General features: G+C 39.0%; 1 protein-coding gene across 1 annotated transcript; it reads left to right on the top strand.

Moving 5' to 3' along the window:
* The first annotated feature begins 14,872 nt into the window (after positions 1–14,872).
* Positions 14,873–15,709, top strand: LOC121871693 (tigger transposable element-derived protein 7-like). Its single transcript, XM_042374105.1, has one exon. It carries the CDS (start codon positions 14,873–14,875, stop codon positions 15,707–15,709), a length of 837 nt encoding a protein of 278 aa, XP_042230039.1.
* Positions 15,710–17,464: the final 1,755 nt, after the last annotated feature.

Raw genomic sequence — 17,464 nt, forward strand, 5'->3', positions numbered from 1 at the left:
TAGTCAGTGGGCTTTAGACCTTGGGTGAGAGTAGACCTCCTGCTCCGCGGACTTAGAACAGGGGCCATACAGTCCTACCAGTGCTACGAGTCTGTGTGTGCAAATCCCCAAGACTGTTGTTAAGTCCAGCGAAAGTTAACGCATCCTGTAAAGGAAGTGATCACTGGTGAGGGCCTGTTTGCTACAAGAGCACTCCAGGCCGGCCTAATAGATCTAAACGATTAATTCCCCAGGTTGACAAACTCTCCCTTATAACTTACAGTACTGTGGGGCGAATGTGAGTGACTGACCTATCCATGCAAATTATAAGTCCAGTGTATGGAATTGTGCCAAATAAACGTAAGTGCAATTATCTGCCCGTATCTGTGACCCCTCTATTATTATTATTACCAAAGGTAATGACTGATTGGTTATGGCAAGTATAATCAATAACTTATATGGATGTTGGAAATTAATGAAATTCATTATATCATCATTTATCAAGTACACAACACATTGAATGCCGGAAGCAGAGTGAAATTCTAAGTAGTGATACACCATAATCTCCTGGGTGAGTAATCAGTGTGAAGGTATCTGAGTTCTACGGTAAGAAAACCGCTTTCTTGCATTTAAAACGTAACATAAAGTACAACCAATCCAAAAAGTATGGAGACCCCAGTCCAGTGGAAGAGAAAACGAGCGATAATCTGAAAATGTTCATTCAGTATATTGGTTGAGTTTGTCTTCGCCCAAGGTTTCATATTCTTTTGGATGCCTGAAGTCTCCATACTTTCTGGATTGGCTGTACAGTCATCTATTATTTTTACACGTCTAATTTGCTGCTACTGTTGTTGTTTGCTAAATGAAAATTTTTGGTAATAAAGTGAACCCTCACTTTACGCGGTTAATTCAACCCACGGCGGCCCGCGTAAAGTGAGAAACGCGTAAAATGAACAACATAACATATGGGATTAATTGAAATAGAGACCGGGCCGACCCCCAAACTCCACTTTTTCAGACACAATACCTACGTTGTAGTAAAAATAACTTCTTAATTTTATGATGGTATGCACACACAATTAAAAATTAAGAGAAATATCAATAATATTAGGTTTTTTAATACTTACATTAGTAGAAAAGATGGCTGGGCACACAGGGATGGGGGGTTGGTTCCGAGGCAGAGGGCAGATTATTGGCACCTCACCTGCATCACTTGTATCAATTGTATCACTATCCACCACAGAGGCTTGCAGGGCCTCTTTGTCAAACCCCTCAAAGTCCATATAAGTCCATATCCTCACTATAATTATCACTATCACTGACTTGGGCCGGCTGTGGTGGGTGGCGGGTGAAGAACTCGGTAATGTTTTGATGACTGGGCGACCTTGTGCGCACCCTGCTCCACCGATCTCCGCATAAAGGGATACATGCACCGCGGAATGTGAGCATTCCGGTTTCGGCAGGGTACCGCGTAAACGTGGAAACGCGGAATGTGGGACCGCGTAAAGCAGGGCTGTGGAGTCGGAGTCGGAGTCGAGGAGTCGGAGGAAATTTCGGCTTGTGGAGTCGGAGTCGGTAAAATTGTCCAGACTCCGACTCCGACTGAAGCTATTCTGTTCCTAAGAACAAATATATGAACTCAGGCATATTCATTGCAGTGATTCCACTGATCCCACTAATTTTCTTAAATTATTAAAAGAATTTATTTCCATTTTATAAGTATTATTATGAATTTATTGTAGCAGGCACAGTATAGCACTATAATTTTAGACGATAGTCTCTTCTTTACCATTTGAAATTTTGAATTATATCAAATTTTGTTTCGTTGAAAACTGCACAGAGGCTCTCAGCTACAAAACAATTAGCTACAACCTGTTTTTGGTGAGATTAAGGCAAATTTAATTTAATAACTTAATCATGTAAGGTTTATCCATTTTCCTTAATAAGGTATTCATTTCTTTAATGTACATAAATATATAACTTTACTTTAAAAGGAATTGTAGGATCATCATTTAGATCCACATCAGATTATGAGCTTAAACAAAATTCATATGCTGAGATCGAACTTTTAGATATACATGTAAATGGTGTTTTCTAGTTAATATCTTGAATTCTTAATAAATTTATTTTTCTTTTGATTGAAACTTTGAAAGTCAAGCCTATCATCTTTTTGTAGTTCTTAAATATCGTCCAGATCATTAATAAAGCTGTAGCAGTATAGCCACGGTGTTTTACTTTTTACCTATGCAGGTTACAACATACAAATTACAATTAGGATGGTAGAAATAGTTGTTACAAATAGGCCAAGGAGTCGGAGTCGGAAGCATAAAAATTTGAGGAGTCGGAGTCGAAGGTTTTGTCTTCGACTCCACAGCCCTGGCGTAAAGCGAGGGTTGACTGTACTGTACAGGACAAAATTTGTTTGAATCTTTAAAATTAATCCAGGACAGAAGTCACTTGCTACTGCATTACAAGAGTCAGTGCTGTTCACTGGTGCTTTACTACAAGATGTATTTATCTATACAGTATACAGGCATCATATTGTACAGTACTCAATCTAATCTTATATGAGTGGCATCATAATCTAAAGCTGCATTTGTGAAAAAATGACGTTATATTTTCATGCATCTAAGGGATCCACTGTCATTTTACAATACAGGATGTAAATAAAGTACATGCAGGTGTTTGGTGATGTTGACTCTATACAGTACTGTACCATGGATGGATTTGACATTGAGCCACAGGCAAGGAGTATAATAATAATAATAATAATAATAATAATTAACGGCTTATTAAGATAACATGGCAGCCCAAAGACTGAAAATATACAATGAACAGAGATGATATGGTGAAATCAGGGAGTGGGTCACTTGATTGACAAAGGCTTTCAATAAGAAAGCATAAGAAACATAGAGTCAACATATAGATTAACTATAGATCTGCTACTGTGGGAGCTGGTCTGTAGACATTCTTGTGACCTGATGTCGGCGCCAACAAAGTCCTTTCCACTGTCTTGATGGCCGTTGTACCTGACTGTTAAGCCACTACCTCACTACAGCTGCAGATGTACCACGTGGTCCGGGTAGGTCCTCCAGGTAGGTTCCTCATATGATGTATGGTAGTTAGGAATTCATAGTTCCTCACCTGGGTGGAGTAGAGAGTCATCATTTCTCTCCTGGTGTAGTTTGGAGTGTTTCTTGGCTTCTCATCCAGTGTTGGGGGTGGCGAGTGTACTGCGGTGTCAGGTCAACATTGGCCGCTAAGTATTGATTGTCGCTCTAACAGTTGTTTCTTCCTTTCGAGTTGAAATTGTCACTTTTGTATATCAGTTGTGGGTTGATTTTCAATCTGTGCACAGTACTGTTGGTGGGAGGATGTTGATAAATCCAGATAGGGAGGAGAAGATGGGGAAAGGGAAAGCCCGACAAACCAGGCTGGCAGCTGTCTCCATGGTCAAGAGATCATGGCCACGTCAGAGGGTAGCGCCGACTGCACACGTCCTTGCCCTATGAAGGCTAAAGGAAGAGTGTCTGTAACCATGGGCGTCTGTAGGGGAGGTGGTGCTCCTGCAACCCCCTGGAAAATTAAAAATTTTCTTTTTTCCCTTTTTTACCGTAATCCTTGTTCACACTATGTGAACATTACAACAGTACCTGTACAAGTTTTTAAGTGAACTGTTTGTTCTTTAACGTTCCCACAACGGTCACTTGTGATAATATCTGTGTGTGAGAATTATGATATCATTGGCAAAGGCAACAACTAGTACCTGGACCTGGCTGGCTGATTCAGATAAGACCACCATGGTGTCTACACCACAGAGGAACAATGCATACCTGGTGTTAGGTCACAATGAAGCTGTGACCACTTGTCTTCAAAAATGACTTCGCAGTACTGTAATTTTCAGAAATACACTGTTCTTTACATATTGTACTAAATGAGGAACAATATTATATAACGAAATGCTTCTTAGTAACAGATGTAACAGTATGACACAGAAATGGGGAGAACATATCTCTACCTTTACCAACTGTGTATCTGTTGAGGTGACTGTTACCGTGAATACAACAGTTACTTGTGAAACTGTCATATATGAAACAACCTTCCTGGGTTGTCACCACTTGTAACAATCACTTGTGAAGCATGTTACTTTATATTTTAGACATACTAAAATATAGATCAAAGTTTATTGGATCTTCTGTAGTGAAATCCAATATGTTACTTTGTTTTTATTTACTATAAAAGGTTTCTATGTACACTTTCAAAAAGGATTATCACCGTAACTTGATCACTGTAGCTATGAGTGTTAAATGAGGACGAAGACTATGTTAAATAGATCTGCTAAGTACAGCTACGTCCTGTCGATGAGAAGTGAGTGAGAACGAGTAGGAACCTATCGAGGGAGGACAGAAATATATCCGACGTCCTCCCTCAAGGGAAGACGGAACCATCCACGATGGCTCTCAATAACGTCATTCTCTAGTCAGAGTTATCAAACTACTGCCCACAATAGATGGCCAGATAGCCGGTTACTTAATGCTTAACTCAGCACCAAGTGACGTGACGTCCCGTAGGCCCACTTATCACATGCTCTGAATATGTACCAAATAGCTATTGGAAAGTCTAATGTAATTAACCCATTTATATAAATACTTCTGCCTATAAAACAGGGGCTAATACAGTTATAAACACTAGACAGTATAACTTTTGTTAATATTATTATTCATAAATGAAAATAAGAGCAAAATAAATAATAAATGAAAATAAGAGCAAAACAAATACAGTATAGTGGAGAGCTCTGAGCGTAGTACCATTGGGGATATAAATTTTTATTTTTTTGTATTCATGTCTACTGCCATGGAAATTATTCAGTAATAAGAATGCTTCAAAAACCTACTACAATGAGTTCAGATATACCAAGCATGTCACTTGCAAAACCAATTTGTGGTGGAAATCTGAGAAAAGATCCAGTAGTTACTGAATGTCAGAATAATGGCACAGTTAAATTGTATTTTTGATGAGGAGTTGTAGTCGGAATGTGGAACAGCGTCAACATTCCCAGAAGAACACTGATTCTGATTCCGATGCAACCTTACCCTAGACAGATGTTCTGAAGCAATGCGATTTGTTTCCTGCTATTCGAGAAGCCCCACCAATCTCCTTGACACTTCCATTTAGCAGCATGCTGACGTGTTTCAAGACATGACTTAGATCAACAATTATCAAATGAATGCTTGTCTGGATTGTGCATGCTCAACGTGTGTTGCCAGAAGGTTGGATAAAATGAAAGTCTTCATTGAAGGCGTGATTGATCGTATTGGATCTGATATGCGTCGCCTGCAGTATTTACAGTGACCCCTCGTTTAACGAACGCCTCGTTTAACGAAATTTCGGTTAACGAACTGCCTTCCATAAGGATCTTCAATTCGGTTAACGAACAAAAATTCGGTTAACGAATTTCTTACAAACCGACCTCAACATGTTTTTCACTTGCACTGACCGGGCAACCAGCTTTAGTATCAGTCCGCCAATACATTAATCGGTTCTAGGGCTTAAATTCCTTACTATTTTAGTAAATATCAAGAAGTTTATACTATTCAATAATTTTAAAAGTTTAATATTCAATTTTTAGTCATTTTAACAATTATTGAACATAATTGAAGGTAAAGTGACTAGTTTAATGCGCGGCATCCAGCCTCTTAACACAGCAAACAGGCGTTAGTCTCTCTCTGTTTTTACTGGAGGTAACATCTTGCTTGAGACTCTCTTCAACTAAACGCTTTTTTTCTGTGTTTCCAAGCAAATTATTGGTCATTTTGAAACATATTTTACATATTGACAATATATAATGCAGTGCAGTGTTGATTTAAAGAAAATAATCTTGAAATTCACCAAGAGAACTAAAATTTTATGGGTGAAATGGTGCCATGGGGTGACTTCTCTTCCACCCCAATGCCTTCTCTTCTTCCTTCTCCTCCACCCCCATTCTAATTCCCATCATCATCATCATCATCATCCAGAAGCCTTCTACATACACACCTCAAAGTAAGTGAACTTTTCTACCATTTTTGTCGAATTTAGGCAATTATCGGTGAGCTGGAACCAAGTACCCAAAAACCCATTGAAACAATGGTTTCGGTTAATGAACTTTTCGGTTAACGAACGACCTTCTGGAACGGATTGAGTTCGTTAACCGAGGGGTCACTGTATTTAACCATTGACATTATGCTGCTAATGTTCTGAGCAAGTCACCTTCGTTACAGACAGCTAGCATTGGCCATCCCTAGATTTTCTGGATTAATGATATCAAATTAATTACCTGTATTTTCGTACAGTTTTTACTGTTTAAGGTCAACCCTATGATAATTTTAGCAATTAATAATTTGGTGATAACACTGATAAGTGATATTGCCGATCATACAGTTCAATACTGTACTGTACTTGAAAGTAACTTGGAATATACTCGATTTTACTTTTATATAGTATACAGGTATACCCCAAAAACTGACAACCCATTAACAGCAGATTCACATAACCAACGATTACATATCGGGAAAATACCCTGCAAGTTTTGTTGATACCCCGGAGATCCGATGATTGGGGGAGGAGTGGCAAAGCTGTTTTAAATTTGGCGGCTGGTGGCATGGTGCGAATAATTACCGCGAAAGGGCTCTGCTCAATGCCTTCGACTCATTTCCGCCTCTCTGCACTTGTTTACACTTACTATGTACCTCTAACTTCGTGTTTTGTCGTTACTTCCGACTTCATGGGTTACGTAAACATGCCTAAACGCCCGAGGGATAGTTCCTCCATCATGATGTAATGTGATAAGGCTTAATAAGAGTGGTGATGGACCAGCAAAGATTGGTAGACTTGAACTTGCCACCCTAGACCGTCTCTCCCATCCTCAATACAGGTAAGTAACAGTCAATTTATGCTTGCTTTATATGTCTGCTTAATGATCTTGCTTGACAGTGTGCACGACAGAATTTGTAACATTCTTATGGGATTAATTGCCTCTATAACCGTTGATTCACTAGCCAACAGCTTTTCAGCCCTTATATGCATCAGTTATTGGGGTATACCTGTACCTGTTTTACATAAACTGATACCTGTATGTCAGGTCTTGTCTTGCTTTCTTGCAGTCCCCTTGGATAAAATTCTGCCTACGCCTATGTCTGTAGCAATGGCAAAGTAAGGAAAGACAAATCTGAGAGATGAGTGGGTACTTCACCACCATCCATCAGCCACTAATAATTAAAGTAGTGCAGCATTTGTACAAGATAAGAAATAACATACTAAGATTGCTCACCAAATACATCTGCTTATGGCCATAAAAGCCCAAAAAGGAACTCAGGAAGAGATTAAATGGAAGTGAAGGGATGAAAACATTGTTCCCAATAATTCTTATATACTGTACTGTACATTATTTTCAACAAAATCTTTCATTTCTACTCAACTCATTTAAAGCACAGAGGAAAATTAATGACCTTTCCATTTTCAGAATCTGCTTTTCACAAAATTAATTTTGTATAAATGAGTTGTTAAGTTGGCATATGTATACATATACTGTACCCTGTAATACAGGTACAGTACTAGAAAATTTAATCATTCCAACTCTGTGACCTCCAATCTATACCAATAAAAAATAAAATGGATTTTATAAATAAAAGTGAAAGAAACAAATTATCACCAGGAAAACATAATCTCAAATTCTCAATACACATATATACTGTGCATACAGTATTACATTAATACCAGTAATAAAAAAAATCAAGGAATACTGTATATTTATGGTACTGTACTTCATGCTGTTACTGTTTATACTTCTCTAAGAATTACATGGTAAATATACTGTACAGTAGCTACTTGGTTCGTCTAAGTCTTCATACATTGTACTACTGTACTTTCAAAGATCATCACACGCTATGATGAAGAGCAAGAACTTATAGAAAATTAATTGTACTGTACATGTTTATCAAGTGTTCATACAAAAGCACTAATCAATTACAATAAACAACATTTCTATCAGTTAATTGTGTTCTTGTCAGTCTTTTCAAGTGGACTCATTAAAATTATCTTATCATTTCAATACGAAATTAAATTCACAACTACTGTGAATTTGGCTATGTTGAGTGACAGAATTAACTTATTTTTCATGTTAGAAACATGATCAAATTAGATTTGGGGAATACTTTTTTGTCGACTATTTGTTTCTAAAACTTAATATACTTTTCTAAGTACGGTTGACAATCCCTTATCCGAAATCCTTGGGGCCAGAGGCATTTCGGATTTCGGAATTTTTCGGTTTTCAGATTTTTTTTTTTTTTTTAGCCCACCCAGGCATAAGTCACTGACCCACATTGGGGCCTGGGATGCAAAAATATAATAATAAATAATAATAATAATAATAATAATAATAATAATAATAATTCATAGGTCTAGGTCGTGTTTCTCACTTTTGATCTTTTTTCATTCTTATATTTCTTTATTATTATTTTTTTTTATTAATACAGTATTATTGTTATTACTATTATTATTATCATTATTTTTATTATTATATTTTCTTATTATTATTATTGTTATTATTATTATTTTATTTTGGTGTACTTTTTATTAAATTTTTCATTTACTATGAATAATTATTATTATTATAATTAGCATTACTATTACATTTTCGCCCCCCAGGCCCCGATGTGGGTCACTGATCTATGCCTGGGTGAGCTAATCCCTGTTTAAAAAAAAAAAAAAAAAATGTCCCACAAAAAAACTTTCGGTTTTCGGAATTTCGGATAAAGGGTTGTCAACCTGTAACACAATTTACAACAATAGTGAAGACCCTTTTTTTAGCCCTTCTTACAAAGTTAATGTGGCATGTGGAAGCCAAATGTATACTGTACAATGCTTGCCTCCTGCCAACTGCAAGAGGTTGCCGATTCACACCCAGAGCATCACTACTACAGTATATCCAGCAGTGAATGGGTGGCTAACATTAACAGTAGGGAAAGTGAAAGCAATCAAGTGCATGATGGCCACACTGTTTCCTTATACAGTACAGTATACCCCAAAAAATTATTTCATCTTCAGTGGCAAAGTTATTGTATTACTGTAGTGTACAGTGCTCCCTCGGTTAACGAGCGCCTCAGTTAACGAGATTTCGATTAACGAGTTACCTTCCATAAGATTCTTAACTTCGGTTAACGAGCAATCCCTCGATTAATGAGTTTCTTACGAGCTGACCTCAACATGTTTTTGCTTGCATTTGGTGGTCCACCAGCTGTAGTATCAGTCCGCCAATACAGTAACCGGTTCTAGGGCTTAAATTCCTTACTATTTTAGTAAATATCAAGAAGTTTATACTATTCAATAATATAAAAAGTTTAATACAATTTTTTTAGTAATTTTAACAATTATTGAACATAATTGAAGGTAAAGAAACTAGTTTCTGGCGTGCCATCCAGCCTGTTAACACACCAGACAGGCGTTAGTCTCTCTCTGTTTTCAGTGGAGGTAACATCTTGCTTGAGACTCTCTTCAACTCAACGCTTTTTTTCTGTGTTTCCAAGCAAATTATTGGTCATTTTGAAATTTATTTTACATATTGACAATATATAATGCAGTGCAGTGTTGATTTAAAGAAAATAATCGTGAATTACACCAAGAGCACTAAAATTTTATGGGTGAAATGGCGCCATGGGGTGACTTCTTTTCCACCCCAATGCCTTCTCTTCTCCCTTCTCCTCCACCCCCATTCTAATTCCCATCATCATCATCATCCAGGAGCCTTCTACATACACACCTCAAAGTAAGTGTATTTTTTTACCTTTTTTGTTGAATTTAGGCAATTTTCGGTGAGCTGGAACCAATTACCCAAAAACACATTGAAACAATGGTTTCAGTTAACGAGTTTTTCGGTTAACGAGCAACCTTCTAGAACGGATTGTGCTCGTTAACCGAGGGACCACTGTATAGCACTTTTACCTCTTTGCAGGCTTATAAAACAGAAAGAAATAAACAATAAATTCCACAAATACTGTACTGTATATTATGAACTATACTGTACAGCACTATACAATGTACAGCTAAACCCCGACTTACGACTACATGAACTTACGTCCATTGGTACTTACGACCTGCTTTGACCGTACATCCGTCGGGACATACGACTGCGACCGTCGTGACCAAAAATATTTTCAAATGACGCGCGCATTTTCTATACCGAAACGTTTCCGTCCCGGGCGAGAGGGTGGCGCGTCTCGGGTCGCCTCGTGGGTACACTCACTCAGTGGAGCGCTTTGTTTGTGTTTGGCTATCGTATCCTATACTGATCGCGCTGTGAACTTTCGTTATTATCGTATTTAATTGACTTTATAATGACTGGAAAGCGTAAAAGTGAGAGTGCTGGTGGTGTTCCAAGGAAAAGGAGACGGGCAATTACTTTTGAGATGAAAATGAAGATAATAACACAGTATGAGAATGGAAAAACAGTTGCAACAATCTCACGCGACCTAGGTTTCTCACACTCGACTATATCCACTATTCTGAAGGACAAGGAACGTATTCGTGAAGTAGAGAAAGGAACAACACCTATAAAGGGAACTATAATATCAAAGAGAAGACAAGGTCCTATTCATGATATGGAAAAATTATTGGTGATATGGATAGAAGACCAGATACAGAAGCGTGTACCCTAAAGCGTTCTAACCATACAGGCTAAAGCAAGAAGCCTGTTCCAAAGCCTGAAGGAGCAGGCAGGAGATGAATGTGATCAAACCTTTACAGGAAGTCATGGGTGGTTTGATAGATTTAAAAAATGCTACAGTCTACACAATGTTAAGGTGAGTCGAGAGGCAGCTGGTGCCGATGTTGGTGCTGCCGAAGCTTTTAAGGAGGAGTTAGATGATGTGATTGTGGAAGGGAATTATTTGCCTGAGCAAATATTCAATGTGGATGAGACTGGATTATTGTGGAAGCGCATGCCTGAGCGGACATACATCCACAAAGAGGCGAAAACAATGCCCGGATTCAAGGCATTCAAGGACAGAATTACACTTCTGTTGGGGGGGAATGTTGCTGGTTTCAAGCTAAAGCCCTTCATGATTTATCATTCAGAGAACCCCAGGGCTTTTAAACATGTCAGCAAACACACACTGCCAGTGTTTTATCGCAGTAACAAGAAAGCCTGGATGACCCTAGTACTGTTTGAGGATTGGTTCATGACTTGTTTCATTCCACGAGCCAAGGAGTATTGTCTGCAACAACAGATTCCATTCAAGCTTTTACTGATTTTGGATAATGCTCCGGGACACCCACCACACCTGGACGACATGCACCCTGATGTTAAGGTAGTGTACATTCCACCTAACACTACCTCTATCATCCAACCCATGGATCAAGGTGCTAATGCTGCCTTTAAAGCGAATTATTTATGCACGACCTTCGCTCAGGCTGTTGCTGCTACTGAAGGTGAGAAAATGCTCAGACAGTTTTGGAAGGAGTACAACATTTTGTCATGTATAAAGAACATTAGTACAGCATGGGATCAGGTTACAAAACATTGCATGAATGGAATATGGAAGAAAATCCTGAAAAGATATGTGCACAGTTTCAAAGGATTTAATGAAAATGAAGTTATTTCGGATATTAGTAACAAGATAGTGGAGTTAGGTAAACAGCTGGAGTTAGAAATTGATACTGAAGATGTTGGACAGTTGGTTGAAAGTGTAGCAGAAGAGCTCAGTAATGAGGATCTTATTGAACTAGATGCACAGAAAATTGCAGAGGAATTATAGAGACAAAATGTAGAAGAAGAACCTGCACCCCCCAAAAAGTTTTCAGTGAAACAAATGGCAGAGGCATTTGCTACAATTAATAAAGCAATGCAAATGTTTGATGACCTGGATCAAAATTATGAGCGTTATGCCAAAGTTGTCAGAACGATCCAAGATGCACTTGCTTGCTACAGAGAAATTTATAATGAAAAGAAAAAGCAAACTGTGCAGTCTAAATTGGACATCTATTTCAAGAAGTCCCCCAGTGCTGTCTCCTCACGCCCCACCAGTGCTGCCTCTTCACTCCCTCAAGTTGAACCAATACCTTCAACCAGCAAGTTTTCACAGCACATAAACCTGTCTGAAGAAAGCGACATTGATGCCCCACCCAGCCCTGTCTCCTCTTCTGCTTCTTCCAATTAATATAGTCTCCATGTATCCTGTACCGTAAATAGAAAATTATGGGGGCCCTGTGTGCATTCAGCTGACTACATTTAAGGTAAGTGCTCAGTCACACTGTATCCATTCCTCATTATTTATTACGCTTAGTGTACTGTATTTCATTGTAGATTTTTAATTAAAAAAAAAAAAAATTTTTTTTTTTTTTAATCTATGTCGGACTTACGACCTGGATTTGGGTCCCTAACCCCGTCATAAGTCAGGGTCTAGCTGTACATTAAACCATAAAACTCAATGGCAGATAATAATCTCGCAGCACAAAACTTTTCCAACTACTGTACTGTACTATACAGTTACCCAAAAATTGGAAATGAAGATGAGACTGATTATGTTTCTCTACTAAGGTGACTAACTATTTTTTTTTCTCTTTTGTTCTTGAAAAACTCATCGCAGGTCAAAATCATAAATCGGAATCATTACATATACCATAATATGGGGTTCAATGAGATACGTTCCAAGCCAGTCCAACATCCATATGTATCACCGGAAATAAAATTGCTACACTAATACTATACCTACAACACTCGCCACATCATTAAGAGCAAGCCTAGTCATTATTACATGTCCTCTTCCTTCGGGGTTAAGGGTACTCTTGAAGGTGGAGTGATGTCATTCTGACTTCTACACACCCTCTGGGGAGTCTCATGCCACTTTACAATGTCAAGCTTCACTTCCAGATACATGGTTTCCCTAGGTGCATTGCCCTTCCAAACATTTTCATAGTTACACCGTTTAGTTACGTGTTGCTCACTTCAGTCACAAAAACAGAGCGAGCAATGATAACGTTATTACGGCCAACACTACTCACATCATGTTCACAACAACATAGGCAAAGCACTTTACAGTAACAAAAACACATACAGTCGTTAAAATCATTTCAGTCACCAAAACAGAGTACAATACAGTAAGTAACAACACTGATAATGACTGAAAATCGTTGAGCTACACGATCACGTCCAAGTGCAATGACCATGGAACAAAGCTTGAGACTACAGTGCACCGGGTATCTGCATGGTAGCACATGGATAAAGCTCAGCTGGCAAGTGCACCGAGAAATGCATTCCATATTGGCCAGACGATGACCAATGTTCATCCCCCCCCCAATTTTTATAGTAAATAGGGAGGTGGTCTTAATACAGTCTCTTCTCGATTTACGACGGGGTTCCGTCCCGACGACCGGGTCGTAAGTCGAATTGGCCGTAAGTTGAAAAGGCAAAAATAATATATAGAAATTATAAAATGAAATACATTACAGTAAAAGTAATCAATAACGAAAAATTAATAAAGTGTTACTGTGCACTTACCTTTAATGTCGTCAGCTGAATGCAAACAGGGCCTCAATAATTTTTTAATTAGGCATGTAGACTACATTAATTGGATGAAGCAGAGGAGAGAGGGCTAGCTGGATCATCAAGTTCGCTTTCTTCAGACAGGCTAACACACTTGCTTGTTGAAGGTATTGGATCATCTTTAGGGAGTGAAGAAGCAGCAGTGGTGGGGCGTGAGGAGACAGCAGTCTGTCAACTTTTGCAAAATGCTCAACATTTTTATCCGTTTCTTCAAACATTTGCATCCCTTTATTAATAGTAGCAAATGCCTCTGCCATTTGTTTCACTGAAAACTTTTGGGGGGTGCAGGTGGTTCTTCTACATTTTGTCTCTCTTCTTCCTCTGCAATTTTCTGTACATCCAGTTCAATGAGATCCTCGTTACTTAGCTCTTCTGCTACACTTTCCACCAACTGCTCGACATCTTCATTATCAATTTCTAACACCAGCTGTTGACCCATCTGCACTATCTTGTTACAAATCTCAGAAATTGCTTCATCTTCATTAAATCCTTTGAAACTGTTCACATATCTTTTCAGAACCTTCTTCCATATTCCATTCTTGCACTGACCTGTAACCTCATCCTATGCTGCAGCTATGTTCTTTGTACATTGCAAAATGTTGTAGCCTTTCCAAAACTCTCTGAGCGTTTTCTCACCTGAGCGTAGGTCGTATGTAAATAATACGCTTTAAAAGCAGCAATAGCTCCTTGATCCATGGGTTGGATGATAGAGGTAGTGTTAGGTGGAAGGTAGACTACCTTAACATCAGGGTGCAGGTCGTCCAGGTGTGGTGGGTGTCCCGGAGCATTATCTAAAATTAATAAAATCTTGAATGCAACCCCTTGTTGCAGACAAAACTCCTTGGCTCGTGGATTGAAACAACTCGGGAACCAATCCTCGAACAGTACTAGGGCCATCCATGCTTTCTTATTACTGCGATTAAACACTGGCAGTGTGTGCTTGCTGACATTTTAAAAAGCCCTGGGGTTCTCTGAATGATATATCATGAAGGGTTTTACCTTGAAACCAGCTACATTCCCCCCAACAGAAGTGTGATTCAGTCCTTGAATGCCTTGAATCCCGGCATGGTTTTCGCCTCTTTGTGGATGTACAGTATGTCCGTTCTGGGATGCGCATAACAGGAAGTTGCTCGGTGAGGCTGGTAGTGCTCAAACCAAAGAAGTCAAGTCGTTTAGGCTGAAGTTAACCAGCTCATCAAGGATGAGGGGCTGAACTTGGCACAAGCTTATAAAGCTGATGAAACAGGGTTATTTTGGCAGTCACTCCCCATCAACACCAAAGCCTTTAATCATGAAGCATCCACACCAGGCCACAAAATGAGTAAGGAGTGCATTTCTGCATTATGCTATGCTAATGGGATGCACTGCTTAAAGTTAGCTGTTGTTGGCAAGTCTATGCACCCACGAGTGCTAAAGGAGTGTATGCGCCAGTTGCCAGTTATCTACTATCACTCCAAGAATACACGGTTTAATTGTGAGATCTTCGATGACTGGCTTTTAAAGCACTTCATCCCTGATGTACGCAAATACCAAGAAGAGGTTATGAAGCTGGATTCTGAAGACATCAAAGCAATTCTGCAGATTCATAATGTGCCAGCTCACCCTAGTGCTGAGAAACTGATCAGCAGTAATGGTAAAATTCATGCCCTGTTTCTGCCGCCCAACACTACGTCCATTATTCAGCCTATGGACCAGGGAGTTATTGTGTCATGCAAGAGGTTGTACCAAAGGGGGTACCTGGATGAAGTGCTGGTAGTGCTGGAGGACGAAGATGATGATGTGAATAACACAAGAGGGATATGTACATTAGCCAACATCAAGAAATACAATTTGAAATCAGCCATATTCAACTTTGCTGCTGCATGGAAGGACGTCAAGATATCCACCTTAGATAACAGCTGGAAGAAACTTCTGCTTGATACTGAACCTGAACTAGACTTTGAGGGATTTGAGGTAACAAATTTTCATTGTGTGTTACATCACGGCAGAGAAAATAATAAAACCATGGAGGATGTGGAGACGTGGTTGGAGGAGAATGAGGGTGATCCAGGTTACCAGTTGCTTTTGGCTGAGGAGATTGCCGATGTTGTCTGCGCTGTTGACAAAGAGGACGACGATGCGAAGAGCAGTGAAGGAGAGGAGTCGTGTGTGTGAAGATGCCTCCCATTAAGCTGTCTGTTGTACGAGTCACTCGAAAATGTCTTTACTTATGTTGACAGCACATTCAATCCTCAAATCCACCACTTTATGAACACCTTCAGACTCTTAGAGAACTTATCATTATGGAGTAGGACAATGCAGGGAAGCAACCTAAGGTGAACTCCTTCTTCAAACCTGTTACTCTCAGAACAACTGAGAATAATAAGTTGTTCTCAGTCCCCACTATATGATTACGGCAACACAAACTAATCTATCCACTGCACAGGGTAAGTGAGACTACATTACTGTATTTTTGATGTTTCTTATTGAGTATCATTATTAGTATTCACTAGCAGATTCGGAGAGGTGTCCCCATTTTAGTCCGTAATAAAAGTTATGAATGAGTGTAAAAGTGATCGGTGACTGGTTACTTAGTTCCCTGTTGTTTAATTATTGATTGGGCTTTGTTGTTTTGAATTATATTATACTATGTACTATAGTAAACAAACGGCCTTGAGTTGCCAGCTGTCTCCAAGAGTGTAAGAAGAATCTTGAACAAGACTACATATGATGCACCGGATCTGTTTTTTATGAAGCTATACAGTGGTCCCTCGGTTAACGAATTACCTTCCACAAGAATCTTCATTTCGGTTAACGAACAAAATTCGGTTAACGAATTCTTACGAAAATGTTTCGACATGCTTTGGCTTGCTCACCAGCTGGAAGAGCAAGCCAAAGCTTACATTCGTTAAAATTGGAGTAAATATCAAGAAGGTTGTACTGTTCAATAATTTTCCAAGTTTTATATTAATTTTTTTAGTAATTTTAACACTTATTTAACATAATTGCAGTACAGGGAACTAGTTTTTGGTGCGCCCATCTGCCACTTCACTCACCCACCAAGGCCTCAGTTTGTATCTCTGTTCAGTGGAGGACACATCTTGCTTGTGGGTCTCTTGAACACAGAGTATTTTTACGTTTTTACAGTACAATTATTGGTCATTATGAAATTTATTTAACATATTGACAATATATAGCGCAGTGCAGTGTTGATTTAAAAAAAATAATCTTGAATTACACCTAGTGAACTTAAAATTTTATGGGTGAAATGACAGCATCAAGCATGGGGTGATTTCTCTTCCACCCCTACTCCTTCTCTTCTCCCTTCTCCTCCACCCCCACTTCTAATTCCCATCATCATCAACTAGGAGCCTTCTACATACACACCTCAAAGTAAGTGTACTTTACTGCATTTTTTTTTTACTTTGTGTGTAATTTTCGGTGAGCTGAAACCAATTACCCAAAATCCCATTGAAACAATGGTTTCGGTTAACTAAATTTTCGATTCCAACTCTACCCGTCCTACTTTTGCTCCTCCTACTGAATCTATGCACTTTCCTATAATCTCCACTCGTAGGGTTGCTGGTGTGCTATCCAGTTTGGATGTGAGTAAGGCGCATGGACCCGGGCAGAGGTCATAGACCCACAAAGGGGCCTAGGGGATGAAAAAATAAGAGTACTGTATAAGGAAATTAAAAATACAAAAGAAAAAAGGTTATATTAATCTACACCACGAAGATGCCGAAAACCAGCCTTTTAATGCGAGACAGATTGTGTGAGTATGGAAACACAGAAGAAGACAGAGCATTCCACAGTTTGGCTGTGCGAGGAAAGAAGGATGTACTAAAACAGGTTATTCTAGTGTGACAGACAGCCACCCTGGGCAAGACGAGTGTTAAGAGCCCAGGCCTTGCTGATGGTACACAGGAT

This window comes from Homarus americanus, unplaced genomic scaffold, assembly GCF_018991925.1.
Source record: "Homarus americanus isolate GMGI-L3 unplaced genomic scaffold, GMGI_Hamer_2.0 scaffold39675, whole genome shotgun sequence".
NCBI classification, from domain to species: Eukaryota; Metazoa; Arthropoda; class Malacostraca; order Decapoda; family Nephropidae; genus Homarus; species Homarus americanus.